Below are 23281 nucleotides of genomic sequence, written 5' to 3'. Positions count from 1 at the left end.
GAAGTGGCTTAGTCATGCTGGCCACATGACCCGGAAGCTGTACGCCGGCTTCCTCGGCCAATAAAGCGAGATGAGCACCGCAACCCCAGAGTCGGCCACGACTGGACCTAATGGTCAGGGGTCCCTTTACTTTTACCTAGCCCTATGAATGTTCTTATCTATGCATGAAAAAATATTACTACAGATCCAGTAGAAGTATGGGTGCATTGTGAATTGCAGCTAAAACAATACTGCCTTCGTGTCTTGCTGGTGGGCTTCCGAGAAGCATCTGGAATTGTGAGAAACAAGATGGGCTAGACAGACGTTGGATCAGATCCAGCAGGACTCCTTATACTCTTACTGTGGGAATCAAATCCACTGAAAAAGCATTTCCAGTCCCTGCAGAATATTACTTGCTGACACCCTTTGTTTGCCTGGAAAATGTACCATTAATGTAGCATAATATTACATGTATTTACATTTAATACATAAACTTGGGTCACAGACTCAGAAGATGTCAGTCATGTCCCTTTTTCATGTCAGCTCCAAGGACTTAACCACAAATTGTTTTTTAAATTCACTACTCACAAATGGTTCAAGCGACAATAAATAATTCATAATACATGCGATTACACCTGATTTTTAAAAGCATCCCCCCTCAACACAAAAAACCAAGTAAATCATGGCTAATGGCATTACTGAACTACTGAGCTATTTACCATATACTAAACAACAGTTTCTGAAATATGAATATACTTTCATTTAATAAATTTTGAAAACAAATCCACATTTCTACTTACAGTATAATTTTTCCTCCAATCATGTTTCAGTATTAATTTTCATGGGACCTAATTAGAAGAAAAAAATATTTCTCAAAATTACCTTGCATAAAAATCTCTTGCACCTTTTGTTCCTTTACCCAGATTTTTACTTCCTCCTGAAGCTGTGGGTTGTCCCTGAGAACTGGGTTTAAACTGTCTACGTCGTCCTAAAGCAGAAATTAAGAAGAACCCTATGTTATACACATTTAGTATTTTATGAAGTTTATTTCCTTCAATCCAACAATTTGTTGAAACCTATGTATTCTGAAGAACACAACTGCAGACCAGTGACAGAAGTTGTCCCAAATGCTCGATTTCCCCCTCCATTACGGACCCAGATCCAATATGTTGCCAAATAAATAAATGGCTTTAAATACTTCTCTATTCCATGCATGTTTTCAATAGCACCAAATCAGTCCACTTAAATTCTTGGATCAAAAAAATCTGCAAGTTAAGACTACAATATCTCAATAAAGCTACTGTCAAATTCTGTACTTGGACAATCTCTTTATTAGGCCAACCAAAATGTAACAAAATAGTGCAAGCTTTTAAGTTTTCCAAAACGCTTCATCAAGCTACATGGTGAACAGGGCAATATGGGGGGGAGAGGGCAGCTTGTGGTTGGTGTTGAAGCCATGGGGTCTGCATCTGGTGGCAGTCTTGAAACATAATAACGGAGAACACAGAAAAAAATACAAATGAATCTATGCAGCTACTGAGTTGCACCAAGGTCTGCTGGGAACAAGAAGCAGAACAATGGCTGATTTACCATCTCTGAAACTCTCTCCAACCTTAGATGAAACACATAGGCTTCCACACATAAGGATGGAAAGTTTTTCAGAAATTGTGAATCAACCATTGCTATGCCTCTTATTCCCAGCAGGAAAAGCTCCATTAAGAGCTTCATTTGCACATGGGCTACCCAGTTCCCATTCCACCTTGAAGACTGATCAGATGAAGATTCCATGGGTTCAATGTCATAATTGTTGTCATCTCACTTCTGCCAAGTGCTCTTAACTTTCTAGCCTGGTCAAGAATTTTAGGAGCGCGCAAAAGCTTGCACACCCTTTTGCTATATTTTGGTTGGCTTAATAAAAGGCATTGTACTAATATGGATAATCAAAATCGTATGGGTCAACATAGTTACCTTCATCTTTTGTGTGACTAATAAAACTAATGCTGCCTTATAAACTAGCATATTGAACTTTAAATACATTTTGATTTACACACCAACTGGAGTTTGGATGCTCTAAAACCCCAAATTCAGACACTCCTCCATTAATACAACAAAATGAAACAAAGAGATGACATTGCTGAATCTGAACAAGTGCATTTGTATACACTTCTTTTGTTACACAATTTATACAGTGTGGGTGGATTCTGAAAAATTATCACAGTAAGATTAATTATTTTAAAACACTGTTAAATAATGCTTTTCTTATCTGTGAATTTCAAAGACAAGTAAAAATCTATACTGAGTGGTCAATGACTATGATTAGACAAAGGCTGAAATATATTCACGAAATGCAAGAAAAGAATATATAAGACGGCTGCTTATTTCCATACAAGAGAACTCTCTACTGAAGGAACCCCTCCCCCAACTATAGTATTTCAATAGCGTGAAGTACAATGGTGGACCTATTACTGCATTTCTCAGGGTTGCCTGTGAAGGCCTTCTTGGGTGCCCCAAAATGAACTGCAATTCCCTGATCTCCAGTTTTAAAATTAAAAAGAAGTTTCTAGCATTTATTGAACCCGAGATATGAGGCAGAACATACAGAAACAGTTCTTCTCAATTTTTTTGTGATAAATTATACAGCGCCACCATTTAAGTGTTTTACTTTCCCGCCCACCACATGGAAAAAACTCCCACCCCACCAGAAAATAATCCTGTGGACTCCCAAGTGTATGAGAGAGGAAGATGGTGCACTTAGGCAAGAGAGGGATAGATGCACATGTGTGTGTGTGTGAGAGAGGGGGGGTATAAACTATCTAGTCTGCATGTTATGTGCAGTTTGAGTGGCAAGGGAGAGATGGATAGGTGAAGTGTATGTATGAATGTTAGAAAGGTGCATGTATGTCTGTGGTCTGTGAGCAGTGACTGTGTGTATGTATGCAAGAGTGTGAGTGTGGTTTAGCCACCTTATATATTCTTCATAGTACTGCTGGAATGCTCAATAGTGTGTGCATATGTGATATATGGGACGTGGGTAGCACTGTGGTCTAAACCACTGAGCCTAAGGCTTGCTGATCAGAAGGTAGGCGGTTTGAATCCCTGCGATGGGGGTGAGCTCCCGTTGTTCGGTCCCAGCTCCTGCCAACCTAGCAGTTCGAAAGCACGTCAAAGTGCAAGTAGATAAATAGGTACCACTCCAGCAGGAAGGTATACGGCATTTCCATGCGCTGCTCTGGTTTCGCCAGAAGTGGCTTAGTCATGCTGGCCACAGGACCTGGAAAAACTGTCTGCAAACAAACGTCGGCTCTCTCGGCCAGTAAAGCGAGATGAGCGCCGAAACCCCAGAGTTGTTTGCAACTGGACTTAACTGTCAGGGGTCCTTTACCTGTTTATGTGATATATACACAGATATATCCTGTGTGATCTCTACAGTCAGGAGCAGTAGGACATAGCTGCCTCCGAATAAGCCTAAGGTTGTCTATGGCAGAAGTAGGAGGGAAGAAGCAATGACAGCACTCTCTTTAATTTTGTGTTGTCCACCTCCCAATCTACTTTCCTAGCGTAAGCCACCAGATTCTCCATCCGGAGATCTTACGGTGCAACTGCATCAGGAGTTGGGAAGATGGCTTGCACGAGTTTGTGCACTAAATGATTGCACAGATCCTGAATGACATGCTCGTGCCAGGTTTTCCTCACCCCGGTACTTGAAGGTGGTAAAGCTGTGGACATCGAATTTGTGTCATCATTCATTAAGGAGTTTGCTGTCCCAAGTGAAGTCAGAAGAGCAGTTTCTGGGATCGTGCTAGGTTGCTGGTCTGTTATTCCTTCAGGAGTCAGATTCATTTGATTAGTTCCCAGTGCATTCATGGTTCTCATTTGCAGATGAGCCTAAGGCTGGGTGGCTGGCCGACCTTGCACTTGGGGCTGCAGTGGCGCCTGCTGGGACTGGTTGCCATAGGGCAGGCCAAGAGCTGTGTTGGCTTACTGCATGGAACTGGGGTCAATGGGGTTCAGGTTTCTCAAAGAAGAAGTCGTTGCCTGTCCTGTCCCAGAGGCAATAGAATTCTGGATCCCATGAACTGGGGATCTAAGGAGTGGTTGCTAGTTTCTCTTGTCACTGGCATTTTTCAGTGGAAGACACACAGGACAATCTTGTCACGTACAATTCATGCTCCCCCATGGCAGCCATTTTCTGACTGGTGCCCACAGCACTTTCTCAAAATTCAAGCACCGTACAGACAATGCCCAGTTGGCAAGGGGTTGCATTCTAGGTCATTGCATGCTTCTGTGAAATCATACATTGAAAAAGCCTGCAAACATCCTGCCCCACCCCCTTTTGTGACGTTTTTGTGTCACTTCCAGGTTTGGTGCAAAGCACGAGTGTGTGGTTGCACACATATCAGACGCACCTAAAATGATCGCTGCCTGTGTGGTCAAATACTTGTCAGGTCTGTTAACTCAGTCCTGTTTTTCTTGAAAACACATATCATCTTTTAAAGGCATTTTTAAACATCAGAGGAAAAGAAATCCAATCCTACAATACTTACTAATTTTCAAGTTAGTGAAATAAGGCCCAAACTAAACATAGAAGGCCACTATAGATACATTAACACAACCTGGCTGTGCTGGCTGCTCATAAAGTGGTATGTGTGTATTATTTGAAGGAACAAAAGCATGCAGGGGAGGGAAGAACACATTACCTTTCTGTGCTCTACTTCAATAATGGAAATAAGCCAGCCTGGGAGGAAAAATAGCCTAAAGCAATGGAGTGTAACAAAATAAGGCAGGGAGGGTTTTCATGTAAAGATTAGGGACCTGCCTCTTGTTTTATATGAGTGGGGAAGCTATGAAGACAGTTGCCCCATCACATCTTGTTTGGCCCTCAGATGGAAAGCAAGTCTGCTTACTTGACTGAAGTTATTCAGCTTCAAACAACAATGTGTCTGCCGGCTACTGTTCCCTACTGCTCTTTATTCAGCTCTGGAGCTCAAAACTGCTTTGGATGGTATGTCTGTTTGAGCCAATCATAAAAAAGCAAGTAGGATTATCTCATGCCTTTTGGTGACAGGCTACTGAAGTATTTGCTACATCAAGGAGTAATATCTAATGAGCATGCAAAAAAAAAAAGGTTTAAAAAATTATATACTGAGAGAATAAAACAATATACATTTAATTAATAAATAAATAAGCCTCTCCCTATGGGTCTATCCTCTGCTTTGAAAATGTGGAAAGCTCACCCTCCTGGCAGACATCAACAAAACTTATGGAAGGAGGTAGTGCCAGGGATTTATGGGCTTTGTAATGCTTTTATCCAGATGATCCATAATATCTCATCTGCCTTCACTGAGGATTAGAAGAGGCAAACAGCCTACTGCACTAAGCTGTCAATTAGATTTGGGTGCTCTAAGATTCTATGAGCCACCTGGATGCAAGACTTGAAAATATACTCACTGTACATTACAAAACAATATTCCATTTTAAAAAATGTTTTAACACATGCACAAAAACAGACAAGTTACTTAGTTAAGACTAGTCAAAATATCCATGGCTTTCCTATGGAAAGAAACATGCAGAATCTCTTTGCAGCGAGAAAGCAAAATTGCTGTGTGACGTCAAGGATCAAACAGAGACGAAAGTGACCAAAAAACTGAAGAGATAGCTGTGATGCATACACAATTTAAGCTTAAACCTGCACTATTAATTTCACCAAATGGGCTTTTTAGGGCTGCTTATGTGACTGCTGAAGGTGACATTTAAATGAGGGAAGTGGAAAGAAGCCGTAAGTGACAAAGTAAGCACTTAAATACATGATTCAATAAGAATTTCTCTAGTCCCTAAGCACATCTGGGAGGATGCAGGAAGATGATTGCTTTACGGAACATATGTATATAAGTTCACCATTTCAAATTATCAGAAACTATACATTTCTCAACATTTTTTGGGGGGGCTGTCCCCCCTTCTTTCTGTTATTGTACATCTGGGATCAGATGTGTGCTTTCCTGAGAGGGGTAGTGTTTTAAGTTGGGGGGGGGGTCGGCAAGGATCCCCTAAACTCCTGGCTTAACAAGTTTTTTTCTGATCAGGAAATCACCTGACAGAAGAGCCATCATGTAGAACAAAAGAAAGATAATGGGTTATTAACAAAATAGTTAATATCTTCCAGGTGATAAGGGGTGGGGCCCCTCCTTCAGCTGCATGTTAGTGTGCAGACACAAAAGGGTTTAGGTTAGGATTTCAGTTTGCTGGATATGGGTGGGAGGAAAATTCCTTGGAGTTTGTTAGCAGCAAATAGCAAGAAGGGGAACAGAGAACACCATGTGGATTAACTGTGACAGGCTGTAAAAGAGAAAATGGCTGATTTATGTGTTTGGGACTCAAATGATGCTGTGCCTATGAGTGAAGAGATCCTCTAGTAATGTGATTGTGCTGAACTCTCTCCACCTAGACTCAAGTTGTATATGTGTAAATAAACCACATATCATAAAGACAACACAGTCTCAGCTGTGGCTCATTGTCCAAAAGGAAACATAGACCCTGTACACCAGGAATCCCTGGAAGATTACACTGATCAGAAATTGGGGTTGCATGTAACATTCTCACTTGGTGCCTTCATTATATATATTTAGGCGCCAGGCAAAAATGATTCTCTTTAACCAGGTCTTTGGCTTTGGTGAAATAATATTCTATGTCACTAATCCACCACCCCAACTGCTTTCCAACTGCTTTTCAATGAGCTCCAAGTAGGATGCATTACAGTGATCCACTCTGGAAGATAGTAAAACATAAATGGCTACAGGGAGGTCCTTATGTTCCAGCAAAGAGCATGACTTGTACACCAGCCAAAACTAGTAAAATGAATTTGTAAATCACCATAAATGGCATCAAGGAGCACCCCAAATCGATGAGCCTCCATCTTTAGGTAGACTACAACCCCACATGGTACAAGCTGTACACCTATCATTGGATCAAGTGATCTGTTAAGAACAGTATTTCAATCTTATCTAGTGCTTATTGTAATTAGACCTCAGTTTGTGAATGAATCCATGTAGGAAAGGTAGTCCTACAATGAGGGTCCCAGGCTATGTTTATAACTATAGGTTACCAATTACATCAACCATAATCCAAAGAACTGTGAATTGATTTCTATGAGTCCAATGGGTCTTTGGGAGTTGTGTTTCCTAAACAGAATTTCCTCGGGTCACACGAAAAATTGCTTTTGAAACCAAGGAGAATGTCAAAAGTCACTTATGCTATGGCATTGGGGGGGGGGGGTCATTTGTTTACAAAGTAGTCATAAATTCCTCTAGCACAAAGCATGAACCTCAACAAGTCTTTAGATGTCAGCCAACGTTCCATTGGCACATGTAATGAATTTAACACAAGTTGTAAACTACAACTGTTGCAATTACTGTAAAAAAAAAGTTTGAGTATAATGTCTCTACTCTCTGAGAAGCTGCTATGCCAGTACAGAACATGAGAGTTTGGAACATAAAGATATTGTCCAGGACTGTGAGACTCATTATAAAGATGCAAACTTATTGGTGATCACTATGGGCATATGACATCTTCTTTGATGGCAAATTAAAACCTGAACCCTACTAAAAGGCAAGTATTAAAGATGAGACCATTATGTTTCCTGAGCTCCACAAATTTGAGAATGCGAAACAAATTGGTTCTCAGTTAGTTCTACATAGCCCTCTGGAAGGTTAGGCTCCTACTTTGGCTCCAATGAATTTTGTATTCTTTTTACAAGTGCCTTATCTCTTCCCAATAGGAAAAATACTGCATCAATTAAGACTCCTAGTACTTGAGGTGAATAAATTCCAATAGTTTGATGTACTGAAAGAGAGAAGGATGCAGACGCAGCCAACGTTACAGGTTCTGGTGGCATTCCAGTGGAAGGTAGTAAATATGCAGCAAACCATAATCAGTACCAACATTATCTATGGCCTAGAGGTGTTTCATGCAACTACCAGCAAAAGCACCAAAATAGTGAGAGTGGGGAAAAGTGTGAGGGATCAGAGGGCTTGCCAGAAGGCCAGTCCCAACAGCACTACTCCTACTACCATAGGTGTTACTCACCACCTTACATGGTGGCTAAATACATTTTTAACCACGGTATATAGTCCTTTTTTAAAAAAAACTTGCTTCATGCAATTCTGCAGAATAACAACATAGGAGTCGTATATTGAAACCCATGTATGTTAGCTGAAGTCCACTAAGAGCAACAGTATTATTATTTGATAAATTCTTAACTCAGCTTGAAGCAATTCAACAGAGACTGTGCCATGTTTTCTGCAATATCAGTACATAAACGTGGAATTTAGTTTCTGTCCCAGAGTTCAATATCCTGTTGTGAGCCAGTGTGGCATAGTGATAAGAGTATCAGACTGGGGCCTGAGAGACCAGGGTTCAAATCTGTACTCAGTCATGATGCTAACTGGGAGGCCTTGGGTCAGTCACTGCCTCTCAGTCTAACCTACCTCCCAGGGTTGTTGTGGATCCCCACAACACAAGAGAACCACATACACCATCTCCTTGAAGCAAAAGATAGGATACAAATGCAACAAATAAGCGAATATCCTGAGAATCTCTTGTTCACATGAGTGCAGTTGAACAGCTGGTGCAGGCTGCAATAGAAGTTTGGAGCTAAATAAAGCTTCATTAGCTTGCAAAACTAAATAGCCCTCTTTCAAACATGTTGGCCAATGGCCATAAAACCCCATACTCTCACAGCATTTCCTTTTACCTCCACAGTCTCTTGTTTTCATCCTAGTCCCTTGTACATTCCAAGTTCATTGATAATCTCAATCTGAGATGTATTTATATACATACAAAAAAAATAAAATGAAAGACCAATTGACAGAATTAATTCTAGAACAGGAATTTGATTTGTTAATTTTGTGCACTGTGCATACAGCCAAAATGTTAACAAACTCACTAACATAAAACAGAATCAGGATTTGGGATCCAAACAAAACCGAGAGAGAGAGAGAGAGAGAGAGAGAGAGAGAGAGAGAGAGAGAGAGAGAGAGATACAGGCTATCAAGATAATTCTTTATACACTCCATAAACTGCTATCTTCTCTGTACCTGCTTAGATGTAGCCATACTATTGGTTTCAGTGCACACAGGGTATGCATTTTAAGCATTAATTTTAGCTGCATTCTTTTTCAAAAATAAAGATAAGAAGATTTTGCAGCTCTCATGGAGGTCAGCAGCACATGTCCTTGCCATCTGTGGTCTAATTAACCATAGCTCCCACTAGATACTTAGAGAGGGACAATTTAAAACAAGAAATGGAATCAAGACTACTACAGATGAGATTCCTTAAAATGTACCATCACTTTCAAGACAAGTGTTTTCAATATACAGCAGCAGCAAAGATAAATATAAAAAATTGTTTTCAACAACCTAAATTCACTAACTAAGATATAATTTTAATTGCAATATATTACACATTTTAAATCAAATACAGTTTTGTGGCACTATTTGAGACATTTGATATTTTAGTCAATGGTGAAGTCCTGCAAAGATCTCTCAGAAAGAAGCACTATTTTCTATATGTCATTCTTTTAAAAAACTTACAGGTTACCTCATCATCATCATCTTACATTGGGCTCAAATAATCTGCTGCAATTCTCAACACTTGCTTTAAATCTACTGAAATGAAAACTGTTTAGAAAAGGAAGTGTTGATATTTTTCTTTTTGTTCACTTAGCCCTTTTCAAGCAAAAATGAGGTTAATAGCTCTGCCCCAGTCCTTTTCTTGGAAGAAAGAAAGGATGGAAAGCAACCCTACTCTGCAAACAAAAGACTAGAATTAATAGATCAGTTCCTGATTTACAGCCTAATGGAAGGTAAGCCATGCACATGAGGAGCAAGTCAAAGAAGCAATTCCAGAGGAATGTGGATCAATAATGTCACACAAATATACACAACTTAAACCAGGAGTGGGGAATCTTTTTCAGGTCAATGGCCAAAGTCCAAAGTCCATTTTGGGGCCTAATGCAGCCCGCTGGTCAGTTTAATCCTGCCCCTGCGGCAGTTTATTTCCTGGGGTAAAATCCTAAAAAAACCTCAACAACTTCAACCCTAAAAAAGCTCAACAACTTCAATCCTTCGGTCGGCCCTCACGGCCCTTCACTTCATCAAATCTGGCCCTCTTTGAAAAAAGTTTGGACACCACTGCCTTTATGCGGAATTGCCAGTGAAACCTTCAGGAGCAAAATGGCAGCGATGAGTGGGGATCAGAGATAAAAGTGGGTGCAGTAATGGAGTTGACTCTTGAGCAATAGGCTACATTTTAGCCATGCAAAACAAACAAACTCACTCATTTCTTTTTTTTTAAACTAGTATCTCCATCCAGGATGTTCACAAATGCAAACTGCTAAGCTAAGCATATGGATTTCTAATAGTATAGACTTAGTGGCTTGTTTCCAGAGAACAGAAAAGGTCACAGGAACCCTAAACAAAGAATGAAATTGGTATAAAACGTGATTTGTGAACAGACAAAATTTCTTCATTTCTGTTCTGGCAAAGTAAGACATGGGATGCAGACCATGAAATCATGTCTAACAAGTTGAGGTGTTTTGGGAAATTGTTATGATTGTCACACAGCAGTGGCTATAACTCCTGTGTGTATGTGCGCTCGCTCGCTCACGTGCAACCCCCAATTTGCACAGGGGTTACGTTCTGGGTCATTGCAGACTTGCGTAAAATTGTGTGGACTTGAAACACCCTGTTCCACCCTTTCAGTGACGTCTTTTATTACGTTTCCGGGTCCCTTCCAATTTCATTGTTTGTTAAGAGTTCCTGTGACCTCTTCTGTTATTCTGATACTTTTGGGGACCCCTTTCTTCTTTTCTTTTATTAGTTCCAGGGAAGCCAGCATGCAGAGAACTCCTGCATGTGTGGGATGAAGGCGAAGACCTTTAAACTTATTAAAGGTTGCTGCTATCAGGGGGAAGCTTCCGTAGAACAAAGGTTGCTAACTCAGTCTTGCATGCTAGCCACAAATTACACAACCACCTTCTGCCCAGAACTGCTGAATCATCATATAGGTTCCATACTGAGAAATATACTGAGCCTACTGTGATGTTTTAAGTTTTTAAGGTGACTTAAGAATATGTGCAACTTGATCTGTAAACTGTTCTGGGAGAAATGTGCCTAGGGCTGCAAACAAACCCCCAGACATTCTGTAGAAAGACTACAGACTACTCTACTCAGTCCCTATTACCAAGCAATCTCCACTGTTTTGCATAAACCCCCGAGTCCTTAAACCAGGAGAAGGGAACCTTTTTCAGCCAGACAGTAGTGGGCAGGGCCAGATGCAAAAATGAGAAGTGTAATGGATGCAACTCTTACCTTTGTACAGAAGGCTATATTTCACCCTTGCAAAAACCAGAGGTATATGCATATAAACACATCTCTCCATCTCACATCCAAACAAGAAAGTCAAATTATCCCAGTCCAAGGACACATTCCAGTCAGACAGATGGACTTCAGGAGGACATGGAACAGCACTAGTGAGGGGTGTGGTCTAGGGAAAGGGGTGTGGAGTAGGAAAAGTCCCAAGTTTGACCCAGAGTGCTGCATTTGACCCCTGGACCTGAGGTTCCCAACCCCTGCCTAAACCAATCCTCTTCAAAGAAGTCTTGCTTCCAGACATTTTCATTCCAGTATACTTGCACTGACCATTAAGACACACTTCCTCCTCTTTCCACACTGTCAACTACCTTTCACTTTCTAGTACTTGAACTGCTAAATGCAGTCCTTGACTATCGCCAGCTCTTTGATTATGAGAAAGTGTATAATTCAATTCTGGAGTCAAACTTATTTGCCACATAAAACACACAATGTTTATAAATCTCAACAGAAGGCATGGATATATCTTGAGATACTCGTGATGCCACAGATGTTTGGCCAAAATGTTTGCCTGGCTCACTCCCCTTCCTCCAAGCACTTGTCTCTCCCCACATTGACCTCATTACCTTAAACTAAGATGTATTGACTTCAATATTTTAAGTTTCAATTTCATCATCCAAATTCTACTTTAACACTTTTCATTATTTGATCAAAGTATATCTGAAAACATTCAAAGCTGTTAGGAGTCAAATGTTCAGCTGCTTTAGCAACTCCAGAATCAACTATGACACGTCCTGCATAATGCTGGTAAGCATGACTAACTGATTTAACAGGCAACGTAGAAACATAATTGAGGCCTGGGCTTCAAACATACTTGATTTCCCCCCCTTGTTTAAACACACACATCTTGCATCAATCACATAGTCTGCCATTCTGTTACATAGCCAGGGACTTACTGGAAAAAAGACTACTCTTTTCTGTACCTTGGGGGCGGGGGGACAGAAGGCACAAGTCAGATCTCAGCTTTGCTGATTACTATTTTCATCTCCAAACATTTTCGTGGTCTATTTTTGTGATTTCATAGAAACAAAATGTTAATATTCTCCCTGACCTAGATAAAACAGATTATGTGCTGCTGCTATATAGCAAATCCATTCTCAGTGGTACTAGCAGCTGCACACCTGGGGCTGGGGAGAATCTCAGCCATTTTATTACCATTTGAAAGAATTCTAATTAGGAAATATATGATTGTGAATATTTACTGGTCAGAGGAACTATCACATTTCACAATTAATGCCGGGAATTAATTAACAGTGCTTTGTGGATTATCCAGTTGTATTTTTCTTGTACATAACCTTGTAATAGGTGGTTATTTATATACCACCTCTTACCACCTTGTAGACGGTGATGTAAAGCTACTGTTTTGATGTTTACAAGGTACAGAAGTTTGCCCCTTGATTTATAAAAGTATTTATATATCAAGGGGCAAATTTCTACACAACAGTAGCTTATAATCATCAAAACAAATACTATATTGTTGGCTAGTAAAGTCACCATAATTTAAATGATCTGAATTTGCATCCTGATGTTTATTGTTTGTTCATTTTTAAATCCCTTCCTGTCTGTCATCAGAAGTATTAAAGTTACCTGAAAATTACTGTATACCATATTTCCACACATTAGACTAAAATAAATTCAGTTCTACTTTGACCTTTTTAATTAATCTACAACTTTCACATCTTGAACTTTCATTACTAAGATTTAGCTACTGACTATATGTACACATGCTGTCTCTCTCTCACAGGGATGAACCATGTTAAGCACTTTTAAGTCCTATTTCATTTCAACACGGAGTTAAGCATTATTTCATTCTCACTCACTGAAATAAATTGAACTTGGAAGGTGGTCAGCTTTGGATACGCCTGTGCTCTTTCTTCTCTAGTTTACAAATTAATAACAACATAAGGAAAGCTTGTCAAAGACATACTATCAAGGACAGAATTCCAAATATAACATTATAAATACAAAAATGCAACACTAATGGTCTCTGTGCCAGATTAAATACAAAGACATCACACTACAAGCATAGCACAAAGCAAAATTTAAGTCACAAAACCGTTTTCATCTGGTGCCTAAAGGACAGTGGAATAGGCACAAGGCAAACATGGTTAGGAACGGTGCTCCATAATTGGAGTACTGCTACAGAAGATAATCCGCCTTCAATAATTACCTATTGGTCCTTGAAAGTGGGAATACTCAAAGTAAGGCCTCAGCTGAGGATCTCTCAGTATATCTTCATTTGAGAGAAGGCAGTTCTTCAAATATTTCAGTGCCAAGTCATTTAGGGCTTTACAGGACAAATGAGCACTTTGAATTCCATTCAGAAAGAAATGGAAAGCCAGTGGAAATTTCTCAACAGTAAAAGATGATCAACCAGCAGGTCCCACTTAATCTGACCACTGGCAGACCTACACATAATTTATTATAGTAATCCAATGGATCCAAGGCATGGTTTTGTTTCATGGGAAATTAAGTCACCTCAATACTTCTTTATGCGTCTCCAGGCGCTAACAGCACTATTATGTGTCCCATAATGGTTTAGCGGGGGGGGGGGGGGGGAGATTTAGCAAACATTCATAAAACAATGGTGGAGAGGTCACAGTTCTACAGTTAGTGCTGTTGAAAAATTCTCAGAGATTAATCAACAGTGTTTAAAACCACACAAAATAGAAAGCAACTATGCTTGCCTACTTCCCAAATATAAGCCGCACCCTAATGTAAGCCACACCTTTAGAATTGGAGGGGGGGGGGAGAAAAAATACTTTAATATTCCTCACTGCCCCTGGCTGCATACTGGGTGGGGGTGGGGAGCACTCTTGAGCTGCTACTGTTTGTCCCCACTCCTGGCTGCATACCGTAAGGTCACAAATATAAGCCACACTTTAACTTTTCAAAGGTCGGAATTTGGGGGGAAAGTGAGGCTTATATTCAGGCCAATATGGTACTTTAAGCACTAGAAATAGTATCTGTGTCACAGAAATGCGTTTACATGGTAACAGAAGAAATAACCAACTGTGTATATCCCTGGTTATTTTACTGGAGGTTTTTGTACTGTATTTTATATTGTTTACTGAAATAGGTTCTTTACAGTGAAATAAACTCCCTCCCGAATATACTGTTTGTGATGCAGGACATATTGACCAGCTTTTATTCCCCTCCTACATGAGCTCTGCAGGTGCGGCTTTCTCCCTGAGTGTTTGAGGACCACCGGACATTCGCAGGGAAACCAAAATGCTTGTTTACAAAGCTATTGTACTACCAACCTTACTATATGCTTGTGAAACATGGACCACTTATAAACAACATCTCCAACTCCTCAAAAGATTTCATCAAGTGTCTCCGAAAAATTGTACACATCACTTGGGAAGAGAGGCGAACTAACACCAGTAGTGTACTGGAAGAAGCAAAGATCACCAGTGTTGAAGCAATGATTCTTCAACATCAACTTCGTTGGACTGGTCATGTTGTGCGGATGCCTGATTATCGTCTTCCAAAGCAACTACTCTATTCCAAACTTAAAAATGGAAATGCTGGTGGTCAACAAAAGAGGTTTAAAGACTGTCTCAAGGCAAATCTTTAAAAAATGTAGTATAAACACTGACAACTGGGAAACACTGGCCTGCGAGCGCTCCAGTTGGAGAACAGCCTTTACCAAAGGTGTCATGGGCTTTGAAGACACTCGAACTCAGGATGCAAGGGAGAAACGTGCTAGAAGGAAGGCATGCTTGGCAAATCCACACCACTATCAACTCCCACCTGAAAACCAATGTCCTCACTGCGGAAGGACATGTGGATCCAGAATTGGCCTCCACAGTCACTTATGGACTCATTGTTAAAACCATGTTTATGGAAGACAATCTTACTCAGCTATGTAAAGGTAAAGGTACCCCTGCCCGTACGGGCCAGTCGTGTCCGACTCTGAGGTTGTGCGCCCATCTCACTTAAGAGGCCGGGGGCCAGCGCTGTCCGAAGACACTTCCGGGTCACGTGGCCAGTGTGACAAGCTGCATCTGGCGAGCCAGCGCAGCACATGGAAACGCCGTTTACCTTCCCGCTATAAAGTGGTACCTATTTATCTACTTGCACTTAGGGGTGTTTCAAACTGCTAGGTTGGCAGGCGCTGGGACCGAACGATGGGAGAGCACCCCGCCGCGGGGATTCGAACCGCCGACCTGACGATCGGCAAGTCCTAGGCGCTGAATCCCTGGGTACTCAGCTATGAGTGATCGCCAAAGAAGAAGACATGTGTGAAGCTCACATGATGGACTCTCCTTCATTGGAAGTTTTTAAGCAGAAGTGAGATTCCTGCATTGCAGGGGTTGGATTGGATGACCCTTGGGGTCCCTTCCAACTCTACAATTCTATGATCCTGTGTCTCTAAAGTTACATATCAAGCAATTTAGAGTGATATATCTGTTCTGGCGATGTATGAAGAAATGAAGAAACAAGAGAAAAGGGAGGAAAACTAAACTCCAGAAGACAAGGTGATGGTTAGGTGATGGCTATTGTGGGGAAAGAAATTAATCCTCTGCTCCTCAGTCTGCATAGTTTTCCCTCCCTCTTTTCATGTATATCAGTGGTAGGGAAGCTCTGGCCAACAAGCCTATTTCTTATTTATACAAGATTTCTTGCTGCCTCTTCACTGTAAGGTCCCAGGAAGAGTTACAGCGATATTATCATACAATTAAAAGCAAGTAAAACAGTTTATGTACAATTAGAAAAACAATTCCTAGCAAAATCAGCACAGTTCCATAACAATAAAATCCTTAACTGTCAAAGTCTGTAGTGACTGCAGCCATTCAAATGTTGCATAACAAACGGTAGGTATGCCAATGACTGTACATAATGCTATGTTCCTCTTAGTTAGCCCAAAGGTAAAGAACAGAATTCCATTAAAAAGCATACAATAAATATGACTTAAGGTTTTTCATTTAAAATCCTGTCATGAACACTACCTTAAACTCCAAATGTAAAACAAAAACTCAGGATATAGTATTTGTATAAAACTTTAAATTTCTAGATCTGACAGTACAAAGAGCAGCCTGAAAACATGTGGACAGTGCTAGGGGAGAGGTGAATATGATATGTAGGAATTTGAGTGTCCTGCATAGCTCTCTTTGCCTCATGACCTCCAGAAACAGAATATATGCAAGTCACAGGGGCAATGAATCTGGGTGGTGACATTGCTACCAGCATGCACATACAGGTTTCTCTAGTTTGTGTAGTGCAAACTTACTTAAAACAGTAGTTTCACCAGCAGAACACTCCCCTCTCTGACCAAAAGGAAGAATTTTTGAAATTGCTTTCAATAGGCTTTCTTTATTTTCTGTATTACCTCAGTAAATGTTAAGGAAAGCAGATCAGCTTCACAGAACACATCAGCAAAGATTGTAGTAGATGTGAAAGGGGGGGCATGAATGCAAAAAACAACCCTCACACAAAATCCAATTTAAACCCAATTTTTCTTTTTCTCACATTCCTGCTGAAAGAGACTCTTGAGGAATACACTACACAAAAGAAAAATACTCCAGTAATTTCACAGTTAGGGGCAGGTCAATGTAAATATCAAAATGCAAGGAAGCAATAGTATGGCTGCAGCATAAAATGGGAAGCAGGCCAACAGCTCTGCTGAGAGTCTAGTGGCCTTTGTCTCTTCTCCCTCAGCTGCTATCTAGAAGCGACCATCCTACTATTGCTTCTGTGGGTTGTTGTTTTGTTTTAATTCCTGATTGCCTCGCTTATTATGATTTATACTCTTCCTATCAAGCACATTATTGGGGCAGCTTACAATGAAATATTGAACACACGGCAAAATACAAAACAGGAAGCCAAAAACAGCAAGTTCATAGAAGCAGCATACGTATCAAAATAACTGAAGAAAAACAGAGGTGTTAAAAGGACAGTGAAAATCAAATCTCTTTACTCTGTTCCCATTGCTTTACTGCTTTCCTACTCCCTTTCCCTCTCAAGGTTGTGTTCTCATTCGTACCACAATCTTTCCTTCCTCTTGTTACTCAGAAGAAAGTCCTCGAGTTCAATGGTACTGACTCTCATGTGCACATGACCATCACTCATTGGCATAAAGGAAACCTATTTATCCCATCTCATCTCATCCAAACACAGCCACTGCCTACAAAGCCTGCAATGTGTATGGCAAGAAATAGCTCCACACTGCTGATTTACTTCCTCAAACTAAACTCTAAAGGTTTTCTTGTTAGGAGCTTCCTTGATAACTATCCATAATATAGATATAACCAAACACAGGCTAAAATGACTGCCAAGCAAAATGCTTACATACTGTTGCATAAAATGCAACAAATTCTCTCATATATCCACTTCTGACTTTCCAGAAACATTTGCTTACATTTTTCAACAAATAAAGTTGTAAGAAAGTTATTTTCTTCTAGAAAGACAAACATCCAGGTGGTGATAAATTGCACATGCCTCATGTGAAGTTTCAAGCCCAATTTAAATATGCAACACAGCCATATGGAGGTTGCTGCATGTGGCAAAGTGTTTGTGAAGTTTCCTAAGCAATTCCAGACATTTTCTCCCCACAAAGTCTTTTTTTTAAAATGAGGTTTTAAAGTAGCATAATGAAAAAAATCTAGGATTGTATACGAAGTAGTAACCTGGCTGTCCAGCCACATGCTCCATTAAGCTGTACGTGAATGGGTCCTAAGGCGTTGAAGAAATGTGTTCTCTAAAATTAACAACCTAGATTAAAATAACAACTATATGAAGTTTGTAAAAACTACTATTTAAGTAAAGAAGTGTCCAATACAAAATTTGAAGGAAATATTTTTGAATAGAAATGATACAACACTCACAGAAACTATGTATCATCTTCAAATAACCTGCAACTCGCAGTTCCAAGAACTTTTATAGAAATGTTTTGGGTAGCTTATTATCAATTTAATAATAATAATAATTTAATTTATATCCCTTATATTATTATTATTATTAAACCATGGGCATAGGCATGATTTATTTTTTGGGGGGCAGGCTTTATGTTTGGGAGGGTAGAATCAAGTTATCTACAATGCAAACCATCAGTTAGTTAGGTATTATTATTAATTTACTTGATTTAGAGAGGCAGCTCCCCACCCCCACCCCTGGCTATGCCCATGCTATATCAAACCACCTGATAATGACATTAATTCAAATTATACAACAACAGCAACAATTCAATTTGCATCCTGCCCCTCTTCCCAAAGGAGCCTAGGGCAAGCAACTCCTACCGTTCCCAACAAACATTGGCATAAGTTTGGGTATCACAGATTCCTGTGATATTAAGGGATTGGCACTGACCCTGCAGAGCAGATGGCCAGGAGCATGTTTTTGGTCTCATTACAACAACCATCACTTACAATGTAACTTGGAATACAGTGACCACCAACCAAGCTGCCAGCATCAACCTGCTTCCCTCTCCTTGTCTCCCATTGTCTTAAAACCTGGACCATAAACCAAACAGTCAAGGCTGCATAGAGAGATTCTAGTTCCTGGATGATATAGGAATCCAATCAAACCCAAGTGTCAAATTACTTAAGTTTTATTAAAGAAGACTAGAAAAGGGGGGGGGAGAGGGAAAGGGAGAGGGAGAGAGAGAAGTAAAGAACAGGAGTGTTTCCAGTGAAAGAAGATGCAACAGTTTAATGGTCTACCTAAATCTATGTTGAGCAATTTAACATAGCAAAAGCATTTTTGTGGTAACCCAGGGTCACACAGTTTGTGCCCAGGGAGTCTAAGGATAGTAGGAGAATAACAAAGAATGCAGGGAAAACAATCCATGTTTTAGGAGGGTGATAAGTGACAACAGATGAAGTAAACCAGCAGAATGGAGGGCTGCCTGGGGCTTGGTTTATACTGTATGTAGGCAAGTAAACACCAAGAAAGTTGATTGAAGCCAAGAATCACCCTGACAAGGGGAAAGATGGTCAATCTTTCCCAGTGAGACAATCACGTGGATTTAAAAGAGGATTGTTTAATATGTGTCATGAGATGCTTCACATGATTTATTTTTATTTATTTAAAAATATTTATAGGTCCCCTTTCTGAGAAAAATTCTCTTATGGCAGCTTACATAGTAACGACTTAAATTACAGCTTCAACAATAATAGAATAAAAATACACTACAATATTTTATTATTTAATTGGACTTGTTAGTTGCTTTTAAAAAAGCGAATACAATCTCAAAGTGACTTACAGTATAATTCAAAATTAAAATCAATATAAAGCTAAAAATATCTTCAGGAAAAGAAAGGGCTAAGCAGTAAACCCTACACAAATCTGGAGCGGAATCCCTAAGATGGTTGGTTGGCGCCTTGTACACCTCCTTCTGGCAACTCCTGCAACCAGGTTGGTGCCAGATGTATTGCTCATCAGTGAGGCTGAGAGTGGTTTTTTGTTTAATCTTGGCAATGCAGAACCTCCATACACACTGCTCAGGCTTGCGCCCTGGAGAGGTCACTTTGGTGCTACTAATGCAGCGGTTTGACTTCACCCCTGAAGGCGCACTGCATTGTCTCTCAAGACAAATGGATGCCAACAAGGACATGAAAAGCAGACTAACATACCTTACCCCCTAAAAGAGGCCACACAATGTCTAAATGCTCCAATAAAGGCCAAAAGCCTCGCGGAAAATAAGTGTTTTTGCCTGGCACCTAAAAATAGCTAGTGATGGGAGTCAGGCAAAGCCTGGGGAGCGCATGACATACGCAGGGAGTCACCACTGAGAAGGACCCCAAATTATGAACACAGGGTCCAGGTTTGTTCAAATAGAGAGAGGTGGTCCTTGAGGTAGAGAAATACAAAAACGCATAAGGCTTTGTAGGTCAAAACTAGCACTTTCAGTTGAGCCCAGAAACTAATTGGTAGCCAGCACGGTTATGCCAGAATTTTATATGTTCTGGTTTTTCATGTCTCACACTGGTCAGCAATCTGGCAATCAAATTCTGCACCAGCTGTAGTTTCTGAACCATCTTCAAAGGCAGCCCTGCATATAACATGTTGCAGTAATCTAGCTTAGAGGTTACCAGAGCGTAGATAGCAGAGTTTAGGTCAGGCATGTCCAAAGACCGTTTCAGGGGCCTGCTTAATCCGCCGGTCTGTTTAATCTGGCTCCTGTGGCAGTTTATTTCCTGGCCCTCCTTGAAAAAAGTTTGGACACCATTGGTTTAGGCTGTCCCTCTCCAGATAGGGTGCAGCTGGGCCACTAACTAAAGCTCATGGAAGGGACTCTGCACCATTGAGACCACTTGAGCCTCAAATGACAGTTGGTTTATTAAATCTGTATACAGTGGTACCTCTGGTTACGTACTTAATTCGTTCTGGAGGTCCGTTCTTAACCTGAAACTGTTCTTAACCTGAAGCACCACTTTAGCTAATGGGGCCTCCTGCTGCTGCTGTGCCACCGCTGCGCGATTTCTGTTCTCATCCTGAAGCAAAGTTCTTAACCCGAGATACTATTTCTGGGTTAGTGGCGTATGTAACCTGAAGCGTATGTAACCCGAGGTACCACTGTACTGTCCCTCATCTGAAAATCACAGGGTGGCTCACAGAATATAAATACAAAATGAGAATGCAAAATACAGATATAAAAAACCCAGCCTATTATTGTGGCAAGACATCATTTCAGTACTGCCACATCTGAGGATATAAAGGAGAAAAAGTACTGTATGTCATCAGCATATTGCTGACAACTTGCTCCGAAATTCTGTATGACCCCCCGCTCCTATTTCATGCTGATATTAAACAGAATAGGGGATAAAATTGAACCCTGAAGAATCCCACACTGAAGGTTCCATACAATACTCCCCAAGTGCCATTCTCTGAAAACGACCACCCAAATTGGATCAGAACAGGGCCAACCACCCCCCAGCTCATACAGCCATTCCAAAAAGATACTATGGTTGATGGTAAAAGCCACTCGAGAGATCAAGCAGAATTAACAGTGACACACTTTCCTGAAGTTCTCTTGGTATACCAAGAAGCCAAACAGGCACTATAAAGTGGGAGAGGGCGATCATGTCAATGTTATGGGCTTTTTGCATATTCCACAAACCTGCCAAGGATTCAACAAGAGCACCAGTTACATTCTACTAAACACCCACACCAACAAGCTAGGAATGCTAACAGTAACACATGCAGTCCAGAATATAAGACACAATTTCAACAAAGCCATCAGCTAAAGGCAGAAACATAACTCACAAAAAAGTTGTGCAAGCATATATCACTTGAAACAAACAGGTATTTAAAGCCATCCTGAAGGACCAATGTGTGGCAGCTTTCTGGACATCTTTTGGCCACAGATTTCAGAGTAGTGGGGCCAACCACAGAAATGTTCCTGCCCTTCATGTTTACTAATTTCACTGATAGTGGTGGTGGGCAAATGAGGAGAGCCTCCCACATTGATCTTAATATAAAGGCAGGTTAATATTGGTGTAGGTGGTCCTTCAAATAATCCTGACACAAACTATTCAAGGCTTTAAAAATTAGAACCAGCACTTTAAATTAGACTCAGAAACACACTAATAACCATAGAATCACAGAACTGCAGAGTTGGAAAGTATCCTGAGGGTCATCTAGTCCAACCCCCCCCCAATGGCAATGGCAGATGGCCACCCAACCTCTGCTTAAAAACTTCCAAGAAAGGAGAGTTCACCATCCCTCGTGGGAGTCTCTGTTCCACTGCCAAACAGCTCTTATGGTCAGAAAGTTATTCCTGATGCTTAGTCGGAATTTGCCTGCCTTGCTCCCTTCAAGTCTTGAGTAGCTGAATTTTTAACTAGCTGAAAAGCAATCAAAAGGCAGCCCCAGAAAGAGTGTGGTACAGTAGTCGAGTCTGGAATTACTGTGGCTAGCACAAAGCTCACCAGATAGAGCCACAGTTGGCACACCAGCTGATGCTGGTAAAACACACTCCTGGAGACTGCCATCATCTGAGCCTCCCTTTTGGTTAGCACAGAGTCCAATAAAATTTTCAAACTGTCTGCTCTTTCGGGAGAGTGCAACCTTATTTAAGAAGAGCTGAAAAGCACTTTCCCATACATGGTTTCTAGTTATGATAGCCAAATATATTGAATTCTTAAAGCAATAGGCTTTCTTGAAGCAGGTTCATGTCACAATTCTTCTTAAAATTAAAATCCTAAGAAATCTGTTGCCAAAAATCTTGCTTTTGCTTTCAAGTAGACACATATTCCAACCAATTAGTGAAAAATATACTACTACAGCAGAAGCAAAAGAATCACAAATCAACCATCCTGCTGTCCTTAAATGGGACAATTCCAAAATAGTTTTGAGACTGCAGCCTCAATCAACTGACACCATGGTGATTAACACACAGAGAAATAAGTTTAATTTTTATCAACGAATGACCAAGAATAATGTCAAATGTATTTTATAAAGCAGGGGTGGCCAACTCCCAAGAGACTGCGATCTACTCACAGAATTAAAATCTGGCAGTGATCTACCCCCTTTCAGGTCAAAGTTACTGAGCTTTTTTTAGGGAGGAGGAAAGCCCCGATTTTTGAGAATTCAACCTAAGCTCTAGGGACAGAGGGGAAAAGCCACTCATCAACGGATTACTGGGGAAACAAACAGCCTCACTGAGTAAACTCCGTCTTCCATTCTGCAGATTGTGCAACAATGGAGGGTGGGGCGAGGGGGCAGGGCCAGATTCTATTTTACCAACACTAAGGAAAGGGACCCAGCCATAGACAGTAGATTGCAATTGACCTCTTGGACATCCCTGTTATAAAGCTAAGACTGCGACCAGAGAATAGCTTTAGGATAATGAACTACTCCTAATACTAAACTGCTGTTTTTCCCCAGTATATCATCTTTCCCAGATGTGCCACCAGGTCCTAAGAGAAGACCAT

At 40.6% G+C, this 23281-nt stretch overlaps 1 protein-coding gene across 7 annotated transcripts in view; it reads right to left on the bottom strand.

The window, feature by feature from the left end:
- Positions 1 to 23281, bottom strand: part of JMJD1C (jumonji domain containing 1C) — a 115951-nt gene that overhangs the window by 28902 nt on the left and 63768 nt on the right. For all 7 annotated transcript variants that reach the window (XM_083614411.1, XM_083614412.1, XM_083614409.1 and 4 more), the window contains one exon: positions 862 to 967. In XM_083614411.1, coding sequence (XP_083470537.1) covers positions 862 to 868 — 7 coding nt within the window. In that variant the 5' untranslated portion in view covers positions 869 to 967. The remainder of the gene's footprint in view (positions 1 to 861; positions 968 to 23281) is intronic.

This window comes from Podarcis filfolensis, assembly GCF_964270895.1.
Source record: "Podarcis filfolensis genome assembly, chromosome: 5".
NCBI classification, from domain to species: domain Eukaryota; kingdom Metazoa; phylum Chordata; class Lepidosauria; order Squamata; family Lacertidae; genus Podarcis; species Podarcis filfolensis.
This window is presented reverse-complemented; position numbering and strand designations above follow the sequence as displayed.